Genomic DNA, 15,881 nt, shown 5'->3' with positions numbered 1-15,881 from the left:
TTGCCATCGTTGAGTTACCGAACTTTGGGGCTGTTCCCACAATTCTGTCCCTTCAGTTGAAGTTGAAGAAGCAGGCCAGGCCAGGCTGGCGGGGAAGGCCAACAGCCTGTATGTCGGTCACATCTTTTGATACCTCGAACAGCCTTATCATCTCGGTTGTTGCCTGGTGGGGCCGCGGCGGCAGGGCAAAGTCATGTATACACAGCGATATTAGCAGCAATTCAGGGCGATGCTACGAGGCGGCTGACAGGATAGGACCGGATAGGACACGCCACGCTCCGCCACGCCTCCAGCCCAGCGACATCAGCTGACGCGCACGCCACACGCCACGCCGCGCCCCACGCCGATCTCAAACACTCCGACGCCGTCCGTCGCGCCGCACCCAGGTCATTGCGTCTAGTGAACTGGTGGATCGCTTACGATGGCAAACAAACAGGAGGATCCCGCTGTTACGAATTTCCGAGAGTACCTCCGAATCCCTTCGGTCCATCCCGATGTGGATTATGGTAAGGTTTTCTAATTGAATGCTTCTAATAATTCCGACCGACCTCGCTGCAGGCAAACAAGGGGTTTGGCGTTTGTTGCTACATACAATGTCAAAACACGTTACTTTTGTATCTTTTTCGAGCAACTACTGGCTAGAATCTTAGGCGTTTTGTCTTCATGAAAATGTACGTTTAACCTGTCATTTACATGCGTCATTTATATGATTTCTTATTCAACGTTTGGGTTGTGTGAAAGATTCGTGATAGCGGCACGCATTGGTTATATTTTTATCCACCGTCATTATCTTTGAAACGGTGCGGCTTACAGCCCAGCCTGTTTCCAAAATTAATACCCATCAATTTTCGTATTGTCTTTTCTCATATGTTCAACAATTTAGGGAAATAAGTATACCGTCGCAGGAAAAACGTCGCCTATTCGAGCACCTTCGAGCTCATCCCCAACAACATGTTCTCACCCACCCTGCTAATTATTACAATTTGATGATTGCTCTTAAAAGATGAGTTTGCTATTCTTTTCCCCAGCTTTCCTGAACTTAATTCAATGTATGCCTCCGTTTCGTTATTTTAGTCTTTAGGCTGCTATTTTTGGACTTTTTTAATCCACCCCCACTCCCTGTTGCCATGGTAGCACACTTAAGGAAACCTTTCCATTCTTATTTGATTCTAATGCATAAGGCAACAATTGGCTCCTCGATTGTCACCCCAATGCTAATTCCTTATTATTAAATTTTACCATAGTTTCATGTTGTGCTTAAGTGCTTAAATATTTATTTATTCTTTTAGATGCATGTGTCAGTTTTCTGAAGAAGCAATCAGAGAGTCTTGGTTTATCCTACAAAATATATTATGCTGTGCCGAAGAAGCCAATATTTGTTATGACATGGGAAGGAAAAGAACCAAAACTACCCACCATTCTCCTTAATTCTCACATGGATGTTGTGCCGGTATTTCCAGTAAGTGTGAACAAACACATGGGCAATTCGTATTAAGGACACGTGAAAGCACGCACTTGCTTGTCATTTCTTATTATTTTGAAAATCTCCAGCTCATTGCTCTATTGTAGGAGAAGTGGATACACCCACCATTTGCTGCAGAGAAGGATGAAAATGGAAATATATATGCTCGGGGTGCTCAAGACATGAAATGTGTTGGTATTCAATATCTCGAGGCAATTCGAAGGCTTAAAAAGAACGGCATCCAGTTGCTACGCACTGTGCATTTGTCATTTAATCCTGGTAAGATAGTGTTTATTATCCCTCCTATCTTGAGGAAACAAACTAAATATTTAAACTCAAATTACACACCTAAATTTGTATGCAAGTGATAAGTCTACTGATAAGGTCATACTCATGACTCTCAATGATATAGCTCTTATGGTATTATCTTATCTATCCCATGCATTAAACTTTCTTTCTTCGTCATTGTTTTCTCCTAGACGAAGAGATTGGTGGAAGAGATGGCTTGGCAAAGTTTGTCCACATGCAAGAATTCCGTGACCTTAATGTTGGCTTTGCTCTTGATGAAGGCATGGCAAGTACAGGAGATCATTTTATTCTCTTCCCTGGCGAAAGGTCTATATGGCGTAAGTATTAAATATTTTCACTTTATGTTGATACTGACTTATTTTGTTCTGTCTTTTTCTGTAAAGGCTTTGCTGAATTTGCAAATTTCTCTTTTTTCTTTCTTCAGAAATCCATGTGCACTGTCCAGGCCAACCTGGTCATGGATCACTTTTGCCATCCAATACTGCCGGGGAGAAACTCAGGGTAGTCATTGATAAATTTATGGATTTCCGTCAGAGAGAGAAGAGCCGCCTTGAAAGCAACTCAAATCTTAAAATAGGGGATGTAACTACCATTAATCTCACAGTGGTGAAGGTAATTAATATTTTTATCCTCAAATTCTAAATTTCCCAACCATAGACAATTTATCATCTGTTTGTTCTCTATTTATAGGGTGGGGTGCAGACTAATGTAATTCCCGCAGAGATGGTAGCATGTTTTGATGTAAGATTGGCTTGTGATGTGGATCATGACAAGTTTGAGAACATGATAAAAAGCTGGTGTGCTGAAGCTGGTTCTGACGTAAGGATTGAATTTGAGCAGAAGAATCCTAAAATTGAAGTGACTAAGACTGATGACTCCAGCCCTTGGTGGGTGGCCTTCAAGCGTGAATGTGATGCTATGTAAGTATATTCCTTAATAGGGGGAATAAAAGATTGATAAAATTAATTAAGAAGTGACTTTTCCAATGACAACTGGAAAGTCTGTTTTGAATTAAAACACTCAATTGTGAGATTTTATTCATTCCAATGTTCTGAGGAATGTTATATTTTATCTGTAGCTTTTAAAATAACATTATATACAAGTATCTTGTATTTTATTTGGCTATGGTCTTGCAGTGCAATAGAGTTGAAGATAAACATATTTCCAGGAGGTACGGATAGCAGTTTCTTACGTGAGGTTAGTCTTGTTTTGTCCAACAGCACATATATGTTTTCTTCCACGAAGCTTGGTTAATTTGCACACTTTTTTTATGTACAAGATTGAAAACAAATTATCACCTACCATGCTGTATGATTTAAGTGGTATTGTAGATGACCCTTGAAATTTCTCCTTTGACAATGTTCATTTTCCTCTTTTTTGTCATCACTATTTCCTGTAGTATGCTGAGCGACACCATTTCATCTGATTTTCAAATCGCACAGTTTCTGTTTTTGGATGCTTGATGTAGTGATTTTTAGAGATCCACCTTAAACCTGCTTGTTTATACAAATACCAAATTGTATCACTCACATGGTACTGTATATTTATTACAGGAGCTTGAAAATTATCCAAGTAACATGCCCTGGTGCCACCGATTCACGTTACGTGAGACAGGTGATTTACTCCTCGTGGTCGTATTTTTGTGCCCCTAAACATTCTTTCCTTTGTGTAGAATGCCTATGTAAAAACTTGGAAAATTTGGAGTGGCTGCGGGTATTGCTTATATTTCAAGCTTTATAGCATCCTGAGTACTACTACCTGATAAGGCAGTCAACATCAGAAACAAATAATTTGGCATGTTTGGTTTGGGCTTTCCTCTTGCTTTTAGGTTGATTATGTAGTTCTCTGAAGATTGTATTTTTTGCTTGTATTTGGCAAGACTCAGTAAGAATTATAAGTGTCCTCAAATTTTGTATTGAGAAGACGACATTGAAAAGCCTTCTGCTTTTATCAGCATTGAGAGACAGTGTTGTTACACATATTATACAGTAACCATAATGGTCTGAATATAAGCCTTCCCCGCATATAAGCCCCCCTACCTGTTGAAGCCCCACTTTGGGGGTAAAAGGTCCATATAAACTCATACAAACAAGGCCCCGCATGTAAGCCCCCCTCTTGTTTCTAGAGAGTTGTTTTTAGTAAAAATCGGGGGCTTAAATTCAGACCATTACGGAACTTTACTTTTTGAGATTCCAGCTGGTGATATGTGTAATAAATAAACCACAGTTTTATCCATTTTTTGAATATTTATTTAGATGTGTTTTTCTTTGTAGGGGCCTCAAACTGTCAAAGGAGATCTTTCCTGGTGGCACAGATGGAAGATATATTCGATATGTGAGAATCATTCATTATTATAATTTTTTAAATTGTTTTTTTGTGAATTTAACTCAAAATCTTGAGTGTTTTTGCCCTTTGTTTTGTCTGAATCAGCTTCAAAGATTCATGTTTCCCTCTTTTTGACTTCCTTTTGGGTGTTCATTGTTTGAATGCAAGTTTATGTGGACACTTAGTAAAAGTATGACTTAAGTTTGTAGTATACTTTTACTCTGTGATGCTTACCTGCTTTAATGCAAAAATTCAACAAATTTGTGCCCATGTCAAAAGATTGCTATAAATCGAGCTTTTCACATTATATATTTCCCCAAAGTCAATTACAGTTCACCTGCCAATGTTTAATTGTCTCTATTCTGTATTTTTTTCAGGTGGGCATACCAGCTTTTGGATTTTCCCCCATGAATAACACACCTGTTCTCCTGCATGATAATGATGAATTTCTGAATGAATCCATCTTTCTGCGAGGGATTGAGATTTACTGCAAGCTGATTCCAGGAGTTGCTAATGTTGCAGCTTGAGGGTAATGGTTGTATATACCTACGTTAACACAATAATGGTTAATTTTACAAATCATGAAGTTGATCTTGATTTCATGTTTGTTTTTTTTGTAGAATTTGGAACAAGAAAAGTCAATTTTGCTGAAAACAAAGTTTTGAAAGTAACTGAAACTGATCCACATTTACTGTATCAGCCAGGCAAATCTGGATAAGTAAGTATTAATTGTTAACGAAAAATGAGATATGGTGCCATCTTTATTTTGAGTCATTTTGTGGGCTGCAAGGAATACTTTTCAATCATCATAGACCAGATTTTTCCTCCCTCTGCATACTCCTTGTAAACCTGCGTGAACATCGCTAAACATGTGTTTTTACTGAGCGAGTAGTGTGGTCATGGTGCCAAATGTTATCCCGCTTTGAAGTCACATAGTAGTACCCAGTGTTCTTATTATGGAATGGTTTTAATCTTATCTTGTAAGATGTGTTATTGCAAGTGATAGTCATTATCAAAGAGATATTTTAATGCATGTAAAATATATTTTATCATTGTTAAAAACCTTTCCTTTAAACTGGAATTCCTCTATTGTGGTGTTATTTTGTAATACAAGTTGACATTTAAAATTCTATTTTAATCCTATTTCTTATAAGAATTATTCCTGTTTATTCTTCCAATGTTCCTGAATGTTGTTTTGCAGCATTATTTCTTACAACAGGAAAGTCCTGCATATCCCTATGAACCAAGTCCCCTTCTTAGTATGGAAAAGAAAATCATGACAAGGTGAAATTTGATTGTGCTACTCAGAATTTTAAAGATTGTGCTTCAGTCTAGTGTCTCCTTCCCGCCTTTGTGTGTTGAATGGGCATTTCCCCCTCCCTGCCCCTTCCCTTAGTGCCCAATCCGGCAACACTGCGCAAGCGCAGCGCGGCGGCGTAGTCGGGCGGCACTTCGCCGACTACAACCACAACAACCTTGTGCCAGCGGCGGGGAGGTTGGTGTGTTATTGTTTGGTGGTGCTCGTTCTGGTATAGGTGCATCTTTAAATGCCAACTATCACAGTTGCGTAAGTATCTCCAAAATTCGATCATAATTTTTCACACGCACACGTTTAATTTTATGGGCTCTAGTTGTGCAGAGAAGTAGAAATAAATATAATTAAGTCTGGGAGGTTTTGCCGCCGAAGCTGCCGCCATGTTGCTCGGGACGGTCGTTGTTTCCCGGCGTATCCCTCCTCGAATGTTACCACCAAATCTTTGTTTTTACGACGCATTTAGCGTGTAGCCGTCTTTTGGCAGGCTTTTTATTTTGAAACCATTCACTTTTAAGTCATTTCTTTCCGAACTATGCCCTGCATATGTCTGTGGACTATAAATTGAAGCTTTATTTACGTTCTTCAACATGTGCATCGTTTTCATTTTAAAATGGCCTCTACTAGTCCGCTGCTCTCGACCAATGAGAGAGCAGCGCCAAAGCCACATGATTCAAACCGACCAATAGCAGCCAGGCTATTTCGAATTTCAGCTCGTCTTTGTTCGAGCACGAAACCGTCCCGCAGTCCGCTCGGCAAGGAAAGAGAGAGAGATCGTGCTATGAGAGAACGTACAAAATTTAGAAATACAGTGAATTTATGGTGAGATTGTCGCCGGCTCTGTTTCAGCCCTATTCTAAACTTAGCGGGTGAGTTGTATTTCAAGTTTTATTGAGTGTAAAGCTGCATATTCGCTATGAAAAATCATTTTCTTGGTGCGATGACAAGAGATGTTTCGTTGTCGAGCGCGCTCTTTCTGCATTTGAATGTGAGAGGCGCGGGGGTGTTTGTTTTGATCCGACTTTTTCCGATGGCCCTTGATGATGGACTTATTAATATTTTATTATTATCCTCTCTATTACTAGAGTTGGTTACGATTTTGAATGATTGTGCGTTCTTTTAATTCTTAAAGTGAAAAAAATATTAGGTTGCCCTCCTGTTGTCTGTAACTATGGCAACATTAGCTTGAGTGAACATAGTTTTTTATCTCTTATATGTTTGGAAACTAGAGAACTTTTCGACCTATCTCATTGTTGACTACTCTTCAATGCACTTAAATTAAATTTCATTTCATTTGTGGAGTGAAAATCGGTATCTGTGTATGATACTTCATGTTTTAATATCAACAATAACAAGGTTGAAAAGGGGTGCTAGGGTTTATACGAATCAATCCGACTGCTGACATTTACCATCCAATGTGTGTTGTTAACCCATGAATGATTTTTTTTCTTGACCATGGTTTCACTTCACATTGGACCAACACATCCTTGTATTTGTTTTCTGCGTCAACGCTGGCTCGACGACAACTTACTTGATTTTATTCTGTGTTATATCTGCGCTCCCGCTCCTCTGTCTTAAAATGAGTAGACAAGCAGGCTTTTATTTCGTTAATTTTCCTTAATCTGTGTGCGTATTTTTATTGCATTGTTAGAAGCATTGTGGAGATTTGTAACTGCTGATAACTGACTGGTAATGTTCTATAATGTCACTATGATGGCGGTGGCTGGTGTCCCAGACTTAAAAAACATTCTACAGAGTGTCACGAGTTCATGTGACAGATTCATCCACTTCCACTGGACACGGCGGTCTCCCCCGACCTATCCCACCCCTTGTGGACTCTTTCTTGCTCAGGGGCGGGAGCGATGCCGCGACTGTCCCTTTACCCTCCCCCCTTAGAACCGTTTCTGCTCTTGCAAGATGGACCTCTCAAACCCCTCGCGAGCGTTCAGCCGGGACGAGGAGGCCTGCGTTAGAAATGTAGAATCACCCGCTGCAAGCGGTGGGGTTTCGCTATCGATCCGGCTGGCGGCCGGGCGGGCCGGCTGGTCCTGGTTCCATCCCTGAGCAGCAGAGGAAAGCTACATGATGTGGGCAGAGAGAGAGAGAGGTGGATTAAATCGGTCCGCTCTCCGGGAAGTGTCGGACTCCGGGAGAAAAGAACATGAGCCGCTCTCCCTTGTAAGCATCCACATCAGAATAGTGTAAATCCCTGGGAGGTGTCCGCCCGCCGTGGGGCTTAGTCTAACGGGGCCTGCCCGGCCCGCCCCGGGGCCCCGGGACTGGAGGCAGAAACAGCCCCCCGGCGGCCGGGTGGCCCCCGCGCATCCCCAAGTCGAGCCCCTGCCCTGCCCCACCCCATGACCAAACCGCACCGCTCCGCGCCCGTAGGCCGAGGAGGAGGAGGGTACAGGCGGTCCCTTCGCGAGGGGGTCTTCGCCCTCGGCCGTCGTACAGTCCTATCCCAAACGCACCGTACCCCCCCCCCCCTTTCCCACCATTGGGGGGTGTGGTGCAGACTGAACGCGCGGCTGGCGCCCCCACCCCGCTTCGACCATCAGAGCCCTCGCGCACACACTCTTCTAAAATTGCACCTTGTGCTGCTAATAAATTTCTCGCCGGCCTCTCACTTTTGTCGGGCGGGCCGTGGTACAGTTCATCTGGGTATGGCGGGGCAGCTGCCCGCGCCCGCGAGGGGAGTGTGGTGTTGGCACGAGTGGGTGCGCGGGCACATGCGCACTGAGCCCAGCCACCCCTTTCCACCCCCGTGCTGGGAGGGGACCGGCGGCAACGACCCCTGCTACGGTCGACACCCCCGGCGCGCCGCGGCCCAACGCCCAACGTCACCGAAGGGCTCCGACCCACCCTCAGCAAACAGAGGGCGCGGCTCCAGTGGTACCCGTCCCTGAAACTGGACGCAGCCTTTGCCGAGATCGGCGGACGGAAGGGTTGAAACGAATTCCGCGAGCCACTCATTTGTTCGTTTTTGCACGTCTGTGGTTTTCTGTAGAGTACGGGTCCACAGGGCAAATGTTAATTTTGGGAGGTATTTGAGATGTTCTGTCGGACGGGGTCGGTTTGAGGCGCTTCTTCCCGGCGCTCCGGGCACTTGCTTCTCCATGGCGGCGCCCATGATGGCCGCGCCGGTCCGTCACGGTCACGGGGGCGACAAGGACATCCTGGGCCGGCCGGCACGTCTCATGGCCAGCCCATGGCCCGGCCAATGCCGCCCGCCGCCCCGAGGGGCCTCAAGCGGCCTCAAGCGGCCATGGGGCCCCTCTGCCGGCCCGGCCCCTGCCATGAGGCCCGGCCCGGAGTGAATGCACGCTCTCCAACAAGTTCAAGGACAGTCGGGACGGGCATGGCGGCGGCGGGAGCGGGCGGGCGGCTCGGTACAGCGCGCCTCGGCCCGCCCCGCCCTGCGCCCGCCCTCCTCCCGCCCACACTTGAAGCTCCTGCCCCAGCCCCACCGCGGGGCGCCCGCAGGCGGGTGCGTGGGAGGGAGAGGGGGGCGGTGGTGCGTAAAGGAGGTACCTACACCGGGAAAGGAAGGTGTGCGCCTTGCCATGGAGGTGTTCGGCCGCATGGCAACCGATGGCTATGTTCCTGTCCACTGTCCCGGGCCTCACTTCTACTCTGGCGAAGTGGTTTCTAAAGTGGCTGCTGACCTACATCATCGGTCAGACATTAGCGACAGCGGCAATTGTAGGCTTCCTATTGTCTCGAAAACTGGTTTTGGAAGACGTCTCCCCCACACAACCCTTCCTAATAAAATCTGGCTGGAATACTAATCGGAACTACCTGGTGGCTAGGGAGCCACGACCACCGGCAACATTATGGGGCCGAAAAAGCTGTTCGCGCCAAAACGGGAGGGCCCAAGGCGTGTGGGGCGGAGCGGGAGGGGCGGCAGCCGGCGGCCGAACCCAGGTCGGGGGCCTGGCCGGCCTGGCGCGCTGGCGCAGAGGAGGCGCGGGGCTTTGGGGGCCCAGGTATGTCGGGCCCGCCTTTCTCGGAAAGAGAGGAAGACCAAGGGGGCTTGGCTTGACCGGGGGCGGGGCGGGGTGTCCCGCCTCTGCTGGTCCAGCCCCCCCCCCCCTCTCCTCGGGGGCGTGTCGTGCACGCTTTACTCGGTGTGGTCGTTTTAGCAAAAGTTCCCAAAATAGCAAGATTTTGCGCAACTCCAACGGAAAACTAGGGGGGGGGGGGGGGGGGCGCAGCGCGACGCCGCTCACGGACGGGCCCTTCTCTTTTCCCACGCATCGTGCATCTTGTGCACCTGAGACTGCCGTGTGTAGCGGAGCGTGGCGAGGACGGACAGCTCGGAGTGCAGCGGGAGGTGGGTCCCCTCCTCAAGGAGGTGGATGCCGGGCCGGAGCAGCAAGTGCAGCGGCTATTGTTGCGAAGAAATGTCCAAGTCATGGCTTTTGCACCCCGCCTTTATCATCGGACAGGGTTTTACCTGCTGGCCGTATCTATTCAAAGTCGATGGAGGCCCCGCATCCCTGGATCGGATTGGTCCGCCGAAAAGAATGAAACGCGGGAAAAATCGACCAAATGTACTTGATGTGCCTTTTGATGCCCTGTTTGGCCACTTTCCTTTTCCAATTCCTACCGACCTGGTCTCTGGTCGGCGGGCGCATGTGGCAGACAAGAGAGAGGGAGGGTGAGGAGCGGCACCGGCCGGCCCTTTCTCGCCAAGAACCTCATCTTTTCAAACCCTCGCGCTCGTGGTTTAGGCAGCATTTGCTCATGCAGTAAGCGTTCTCTGCCGCTCGGTCCAGGCAACTCGCCGGAGAGGGGAGGGGAGGGGACCGGCTGTCTGCCCGCCGGGCCGGCGGGCGAGCAGCAGGCGGACAGGACGGGGAGGGGGGAAGCCGGTCTGGCTCCCCTGGGCTGCGTTCGGAAAGCCGTCGGGCCGGCAAGAGAAGAGGCGGCCGACGCGGTGTTGCTTTCGGAAGCAGCTCTCGCTCTCCCCCTTTTTCTTTTGTTCCCCCTCCCTTTACCGGCCCCTCTCCCTCCCCTTCGCCCGAGCCCAGGGGGCCAGGAGAGGGGCCAGGGATCCACCTCCCTTCCGGTCGTCCGGGACGGTCCGGCCACAGGGGGCCGGTAGGCCGGTGGTCCTACGTACCGATTCCAATCTGTCTGCATGAGGAGCTGGAAATAGATGTATTTTTCAATAAGACAAAGGCAATCATGCAATTAAAACAAATCCCCCCTTTACGCCGAGAAACAGCCGTAGTCTGAGCTGGCAGCACACGTGTTCTTGACTTTTTTTACTACTTTGATTTCTGTAATTGACTGAGCAATAACTATGCTAATTATTGAGATGATTCTGTCTGTATAGACGATAATGCGGGAAAGGAAAGGATTGAGCTGGGGACCCGAATCTTTGAGCGTGACACTTTGTACTATATTGCTTCGCTAAAACAAGAACACGATTTTTAATTTTTCTAAAACGCTCTAAAACTTAGTACGTGTTTTGTTACATAATTGTCGAATCATAGATCAAATCGAACAATAATAGGAATTCCCTCACATTTTCTGTATGTCACCTTGTCAGGGATCTAAGAGACACACTAATGCAATTTCACCAAAAACTATTACACTCGGGTTTAAGGTAGATGAATGCGCTGTCGATATCTTTTTTCGCGTTACTTGTTTTTCTTGCCGTTTAAGCGGTGCTTCATGACAACGCCCCTTTTTCTTGTGTTGCAGAACTGCCTAAAGATGGATCTCTACTTAGGCCAGGACTCGTTGTCGCTGTCCCTCCAGGACATGCTGGACTGCGACATCAAGAGCGAGATGGACTCTGTGCTCGCGGGCACGGACTTGGGCGCGCACTGCCTCAACCTGCCGCCCCTGGACCTGGACGAGGACTCGCTGGGCGTGGGCGCGCACATGTGGTTCAGCGCCAACAGCAACTCGTCCAACTCCAACTTCAACCTGGACTTCGTGGGCGGGGACGGGGCTGCCATGATGGTCAACCCCAACAGCGTCATGCCGCTCACGCTGGTGACGACCATGTCGTCGACGCCGACCCCGCACGCCGCCCGCAGCCCCAGCAGCACGTCGAGCTCCCCGCTGCCGTCGCCCTCGGCGTCCCCGTCGCCGCCCCCGCCCCCGTCGCCGCCAGCCCCCAGCTATGTGCGCACCGTGTCCAACTTCGCCACGGCGGCCACCCTGGCCCCGCGGGCGCTGTCCAACGGCACCCAGTCACGGGTCGTGTCCAGCGTGCGCATTGCGCCGGCGTCGTCCACCGTGTCGTCCGCGGCCGTCAACGGCAGCGCCAAGCTGCACAAGCAAGTGCATCACCTCAGCAACGGGCGCCACCAGGTGCAGGCGAAGAAGTACGCCCACAACAACAACAAGTACTCGGACTCAGACCTCGACAACAAGGCCTACCCCAAGCCAGCCTATTCGTACTCATGCCTCATCGCCATGGCGCTCAAGAACAGCAAGAGTGGCAGCCTGCCGGTCTCTGATATATACAGCTTTATGTGGTGAGTAGTCTGATAATACTTGGTAAAAACCCAGTTAGTAAAGCCCATTTTTGGCACATCAATGTGCCAGTAATGCGCAAAATATGCAGGCCGTGCTACCTGGGAAGTTGCTTTAGTTTGGAGTACTGTGAATCATTTTCTTGTCTGACCATTGTGATAATCTGGCCTATTCTTTGCAGCGAACATTTTCCTTATTTTAAGACAGCTCCCAATGGCTGGAAAAATTCTGTACGGCACAACCTGAGTCTGAATAAGTGCTTTGAGAAAATAGAAAAGCCAGCTGGAAATGGAAGTCAGCGAAAAGGATGCCTTTGGGCAATGAATCCTGCCAAAATTGCCAAAATGGACGATGAAGTTCAAAAGTGGTCGCGCAAAGATCCTATGGCTATCAAAAAAGCCATGATATTCCCAGGTATATCCAAAATATTAATGAAAACATTTTAGTTGCTGTCTCCTTGTCAACATTTGACAATACTAATCGAAATTTATGCTTTAATTCTTTCAGAAAACTTGGAACTTCTTGAAAGAGGGGAAATGAAGATGACAAGTCGTGCTGATTACATGCAAACCAATGGAGATGACACTGAAACATCAGATGAAGAAGTTGATGAGGATGTGGATGAAGATGATGGTACTGGTGCTGCTTCCTCTGAGGATGATGTTGATACAGAAATGGAACTGGACTCTCAGTCTTCAGGGTTTCTCATCAATAATATGCCTGACTCCTTTGAAGAGTCTAGTCTGACTGACTTTGATATTGAAGTAAGTGTTTCAAAAAATTTCTTTTCAGAATCTTCTTATACAATTTCCTTAATTTGTTATACTCGTGTTGAAGAAGAAGAAAATTACAGTGTATCTGCTTTACAGGGCACAGAAGGAATATACGATGAATTAGATGTGCATGAGCCTCTAAAAGTAAGATTAACGCAGTCTAAAAATAGACAGAAGAATACAGTGATAACCATGGGTAGTGCTACAATGCGCAGGACACAATCTGACCCAGACAGGCAAGATGGGTATGACTTTGATTTTGATGAAGAGGAGTTTTCTGGGAGAACTATTCAGGTTTGTAAAACTGAGTAAACTGTTTGTCTTAATTGGAAGATGCCCATATACATCACTGGGAGCAGTGCCTCCTTGTCAGTGCTGAGGTTTTCTGATTTTCTGTTAGTTCAAAGTGGATAGTGTGGATAAACATGGAAGCACCCTCCACTTTGTCGCTAACAGTAATTTAAGGCCACAATACTAACAAAAGGGGAGGTTTGCATGGAAAAGCAGTGTGTTATACTTGGGTGAACACAGAACATAATATTGGGTACAGCACATATTAAACTCTTACTTTTTTCTGCAGGGTAACTATATTTACAAAGTTAATGGCTCATTCACAACTACAACAACAAGTGGCTCCAGGAGAAAGCAGCCTTTGCTTGTTCGAGCTACTGGTCCCTCAGTCATCTGATTCTTTTTGAAGGCAACTTTTGTGTCTTGTATAGACAGACTACTTGAATGAGTCGTATTCATCGAGTGATAATTGATGTTTTTACTCATATTTAACGCAAAATAAGTTAAGATTTTAAGAAATGTTTGTGATTTTGATTTTTGGAAGACAATTGATGTTTTGTTTTTCTACTTAGACAGCTTTGCTGTCTAAGACTAGATCATGCGTTTTGTATTATAGTGTAAAATTTACGACTGTTTCTTGGAGTAGAAAACAATTAGCATTTCATATTGGTGTTTGACTACATCACTCAAATCCATATGACTGTGAAGTCCAAGTCAGTTTTACAACATTGTAGTTTTTATTTTGGTGAGACTGAGAGGCCCTCTTTTGGAGGGGTAGCCATGCTATTTGCATTATTTTCTGTCTCAGCCTACTGTGTGTAAATATGGGATGAGTTCAGTGAATTTAATTTATAAGTGGCTTTATACTTTTCTATGATGAATTTGTAAAGTAAATTTTTACATTAACTTCATTGTTTAAATATGATTTTAGGATTATTGAAGCTGTGTTTAAAGAGAAATGTGAGTGCACCTGCCGAATGCAAAACAATTCTATATGTGATATTTGTGTGTTTGTTCTTGTTTTCTCATAATGGCGTAAACAGGTGGATGCACCTTTACATGCATGTGAGTCAATGTGACTGGTGACCTGTCATTTTCGAATTATTTGGCTGTCTACTCTCTTTGATGGTTTTAGTAGTTTTAATCGGTTTTATTGCTTTTATTTAGTGCCACAGGACTCATTTTTCCTGGACATGATCTTTGTAGCTGTAACTGCTTCCACAGCTGTCAGTATTTTATGACAGCTGTGGTAGCAGTTGTAGTGGGTTTGTCTGGGTAATAAATGATACAATCTTATATGGTCACCACTCACTTTAGCTCAGTGTAAATGTGCTTGTCATCTGTTCTTTTAATCTTAAAAGCCTTTTTATGTGATCACAACCCTGTTGGTTAAGCCACACCCTGGAGTTTTGTCTACTTAAATTATTGGTGAACAATGGACTAGAAGTTAATTCTGTTTATTTTCACAAGTAGTTTGTTAAGGCAGTTTCAACATTCTTAATATCCAGGTTTCATTTTTCGCTTAGTTGATTGTTACCTGTAATCTGCCACCAGTCCAATGGAAAATATTTTATTCACCACTGAAATCAATTTTTCTATTGCTTTGTGATAGTTTTCTTTATGTATCTATCCATCAATCAAGTATTTAAAATACCAATCCACTCATCTCATTTGTCAACTCTTCTCAAAGTCAGTAATGGCTCCATTTTTGTGCTGACAGCAAATCAGAAAATATGTCCTAATCTGTGTGAATTTTCCATGGTATAATTTTAACACCCAAATGGAAATTCCACTAACGTGATGTTAAGCAGAATGCCATTTCTGCCAAGTAATTTTAGATTCATCAATAGTACAAAGTTATCACTGTATGTACAAACTTAATTTGTAAGATATTATATAAATCTTGACTAGATAGTCAAACACTTTTAAAAGTTTTGAGAAGTCTGTCATTTTGTCTTGGTGTTATCCTGTCCACTGCCTGTGAAAAATATTAATTTTGTTTTCAATTTTGCAATTCTGGCACAGTCCTTTCTTTTTCCATTACAGTTTTGTTTTCTAATTTTCCACAATTTTTGTATTTTCATGACATTTTAAGTTTAGTTAAGAAATTACCCAATGGATGATGCCAATGAGAATCAGACCTGAACAGAAATGAAAGAAAGCTGTTCCGTGGCTCACTTGGTCTGCAGACCTTGTCTTGATAAATTTCATTGAATGGAGCCTTTCTCAGCCTATGGACCTTTCTTGTATCAACAAGACGATCTCTCTCCCTCTCTCTCCTGTTCTGTTTTCTGTTAAAGGGTCCACTCTATGAAAACCTGTCGTTTCTGTTTTATTGATTCTCATTTGCATTGTCGGAGGTAGTTGTACAAGACTGATGAAGACTGAATGGCGGAGAGCTTTACCCTGTTGATTTTTAAAAAATGGGTGTTCCTCCAGTAATTTTTTATTGGGTTGGATATTCTTGTCAACATTTCTGTTATTCATTTTAGCCACCGCTTATAGAAAATTTTAGTTGAATACTGTAATGGCATGGAACTTCCTATAAACAGAAAGCTCTAGTTTCTCATGGGGCTACATAGTTAATGTTTGATACAAAATAATTGGTGTCTGATTGTTTTATCAAGGCAGTATTATCTTGCCTGCCGGATCTCACTTGTGTTTTGTGTCCTTGTCAGTTAAATAATGTGCAGTAAGGAAGTAAAAATGCTTTCTATAAATGTTCGAAAAGTGTACTTGAAAATGTAGTTTGTTGATGTTTCGATTGGAATCAATTTAGGTAATGAGTAATGAAATTGCTTGATTGGGTGTCATTGACATGAATATTCATGTTGACATTTGTCAACTTAAGTCCTAGTCTTTTGTAAAAAGGAAAGTTAATAGAAATAAAGAAAATGTGTTAATTAACTTATGT

General features: G+C 45.0%; 2 protein-coding genes across 12 annotated transcripts; both read left to right on the top strand.

Moving 5' to 3' along the window:
• The first annotated feature begins 233 nt into the window (after positions 1 to 233).
• Positions 234 to 5,239, top strand: LOC113214887 (aminoacylase-1). 10 transcript variants are annotated; one of them, XR_008011104.1, is made up of 11 exons: positions 234 to 506; positions 1,290 to 1,459; positions 1,570 to 1,741; positions 1,942 to 2,088; positions 2,196 to 2,383; positions 2,462 to 2,691; positions 2,908 to 2,968; positions 3,325 to 3,385; positions 4,045 to 4,105; positions 4,474 to 4,631; positions 4,717 to 5,239. XR_008011104.1 is itself a non-coding variant. In XM_026434395.2 (9 exons), exons 1-8 carry the CDS (start codon positions 422 to 424, stop codon positions 4,621 to 4,623), a joined length of 1,203 nt encoding a protein of 400 aa, XP_026290180.1. In that variant the 5' UTR covers positions 238 to 421; the 3' UTR covers positions 4,624 to 4,625; positions 4,717 to 5,239. The 10 variants fall into 10 exon arrangements, 4 of the variants coding, with proteins under 4 accessions (XP_026290180.1, XP_026290179.1, XP_026290178.1 ...); XR_003303862.2 differs by having other exon boundaries at positions 235 to 506; positions 4,474 to 4,625; XR_008011106.1 differs by lacking the exon at positions 2,908 to 2,968 and having other exon boundaries at positions 236 to 506.
• Positions 5,240 to 5,370: 131 nt separating this feature from the next.
• On the top strand, positions 5,371 to 15,874 carry LOC113214886 (forkhead box protein N4). 2 transcript variants are annotated; one of them, XM_026434390.2, is made up of 6 exons: positions 5,371 to 5,663; positions 11,121 to 11,905; positions 12,085 to 12,317; positions 12,411 to 12,667; positions 12,773 to 12,970; positions 13,257 to 15,874. In XM_026434390.2, the coding sequence occupies exons 2-6, from the start codon at positions 11,133 to 11,135 to the stop codon at positions 13,362 to 13,364; spliced, it is 1,569 nt and encodes a 522-aa protein (XP_026290175.1). In that variant the 5' UTR covers positions 5,371 to 5,663; positions 11,121 to 11,132; the 3' UTR covers positions 13,365 to 15,874. The 2 variants fall into 2 exon arrangements, with proteins under 2 accessions (XP_026290175.1, XP_026290176.1); XM_026434391.2 differs by lacking the exon at positions 5,371 to 5,663 and adding an exon at positions 5,733 to 6,277.
• Positions 15,875 to 15,881: the final 7 nt, after the last annotated feature.

Source organism: Frankliniella occidentalis, unplaced genomic scaffold, assembly GCF_000697945.3.
Source record: "Frankliniella occidentalis isolate FOCC.00 unplaced genomic scaffold, Focc_3.1 Scaffold49, whole genome shotgun sequence".
In the NCBI taxonomy this organism is placed as follows: domain Eukaryota; kingdom Metazoa; phylum Arthropoda; class Insecta; order Thysanoptera; family Thripidae; genus Frankliniella; species Frankliniella occidentalis.
The sequence above is the reverse complement of the archived record's forward strand: the minus strand, read 5'-3'. Positions and strand labels throughout refer to the sequence as shown.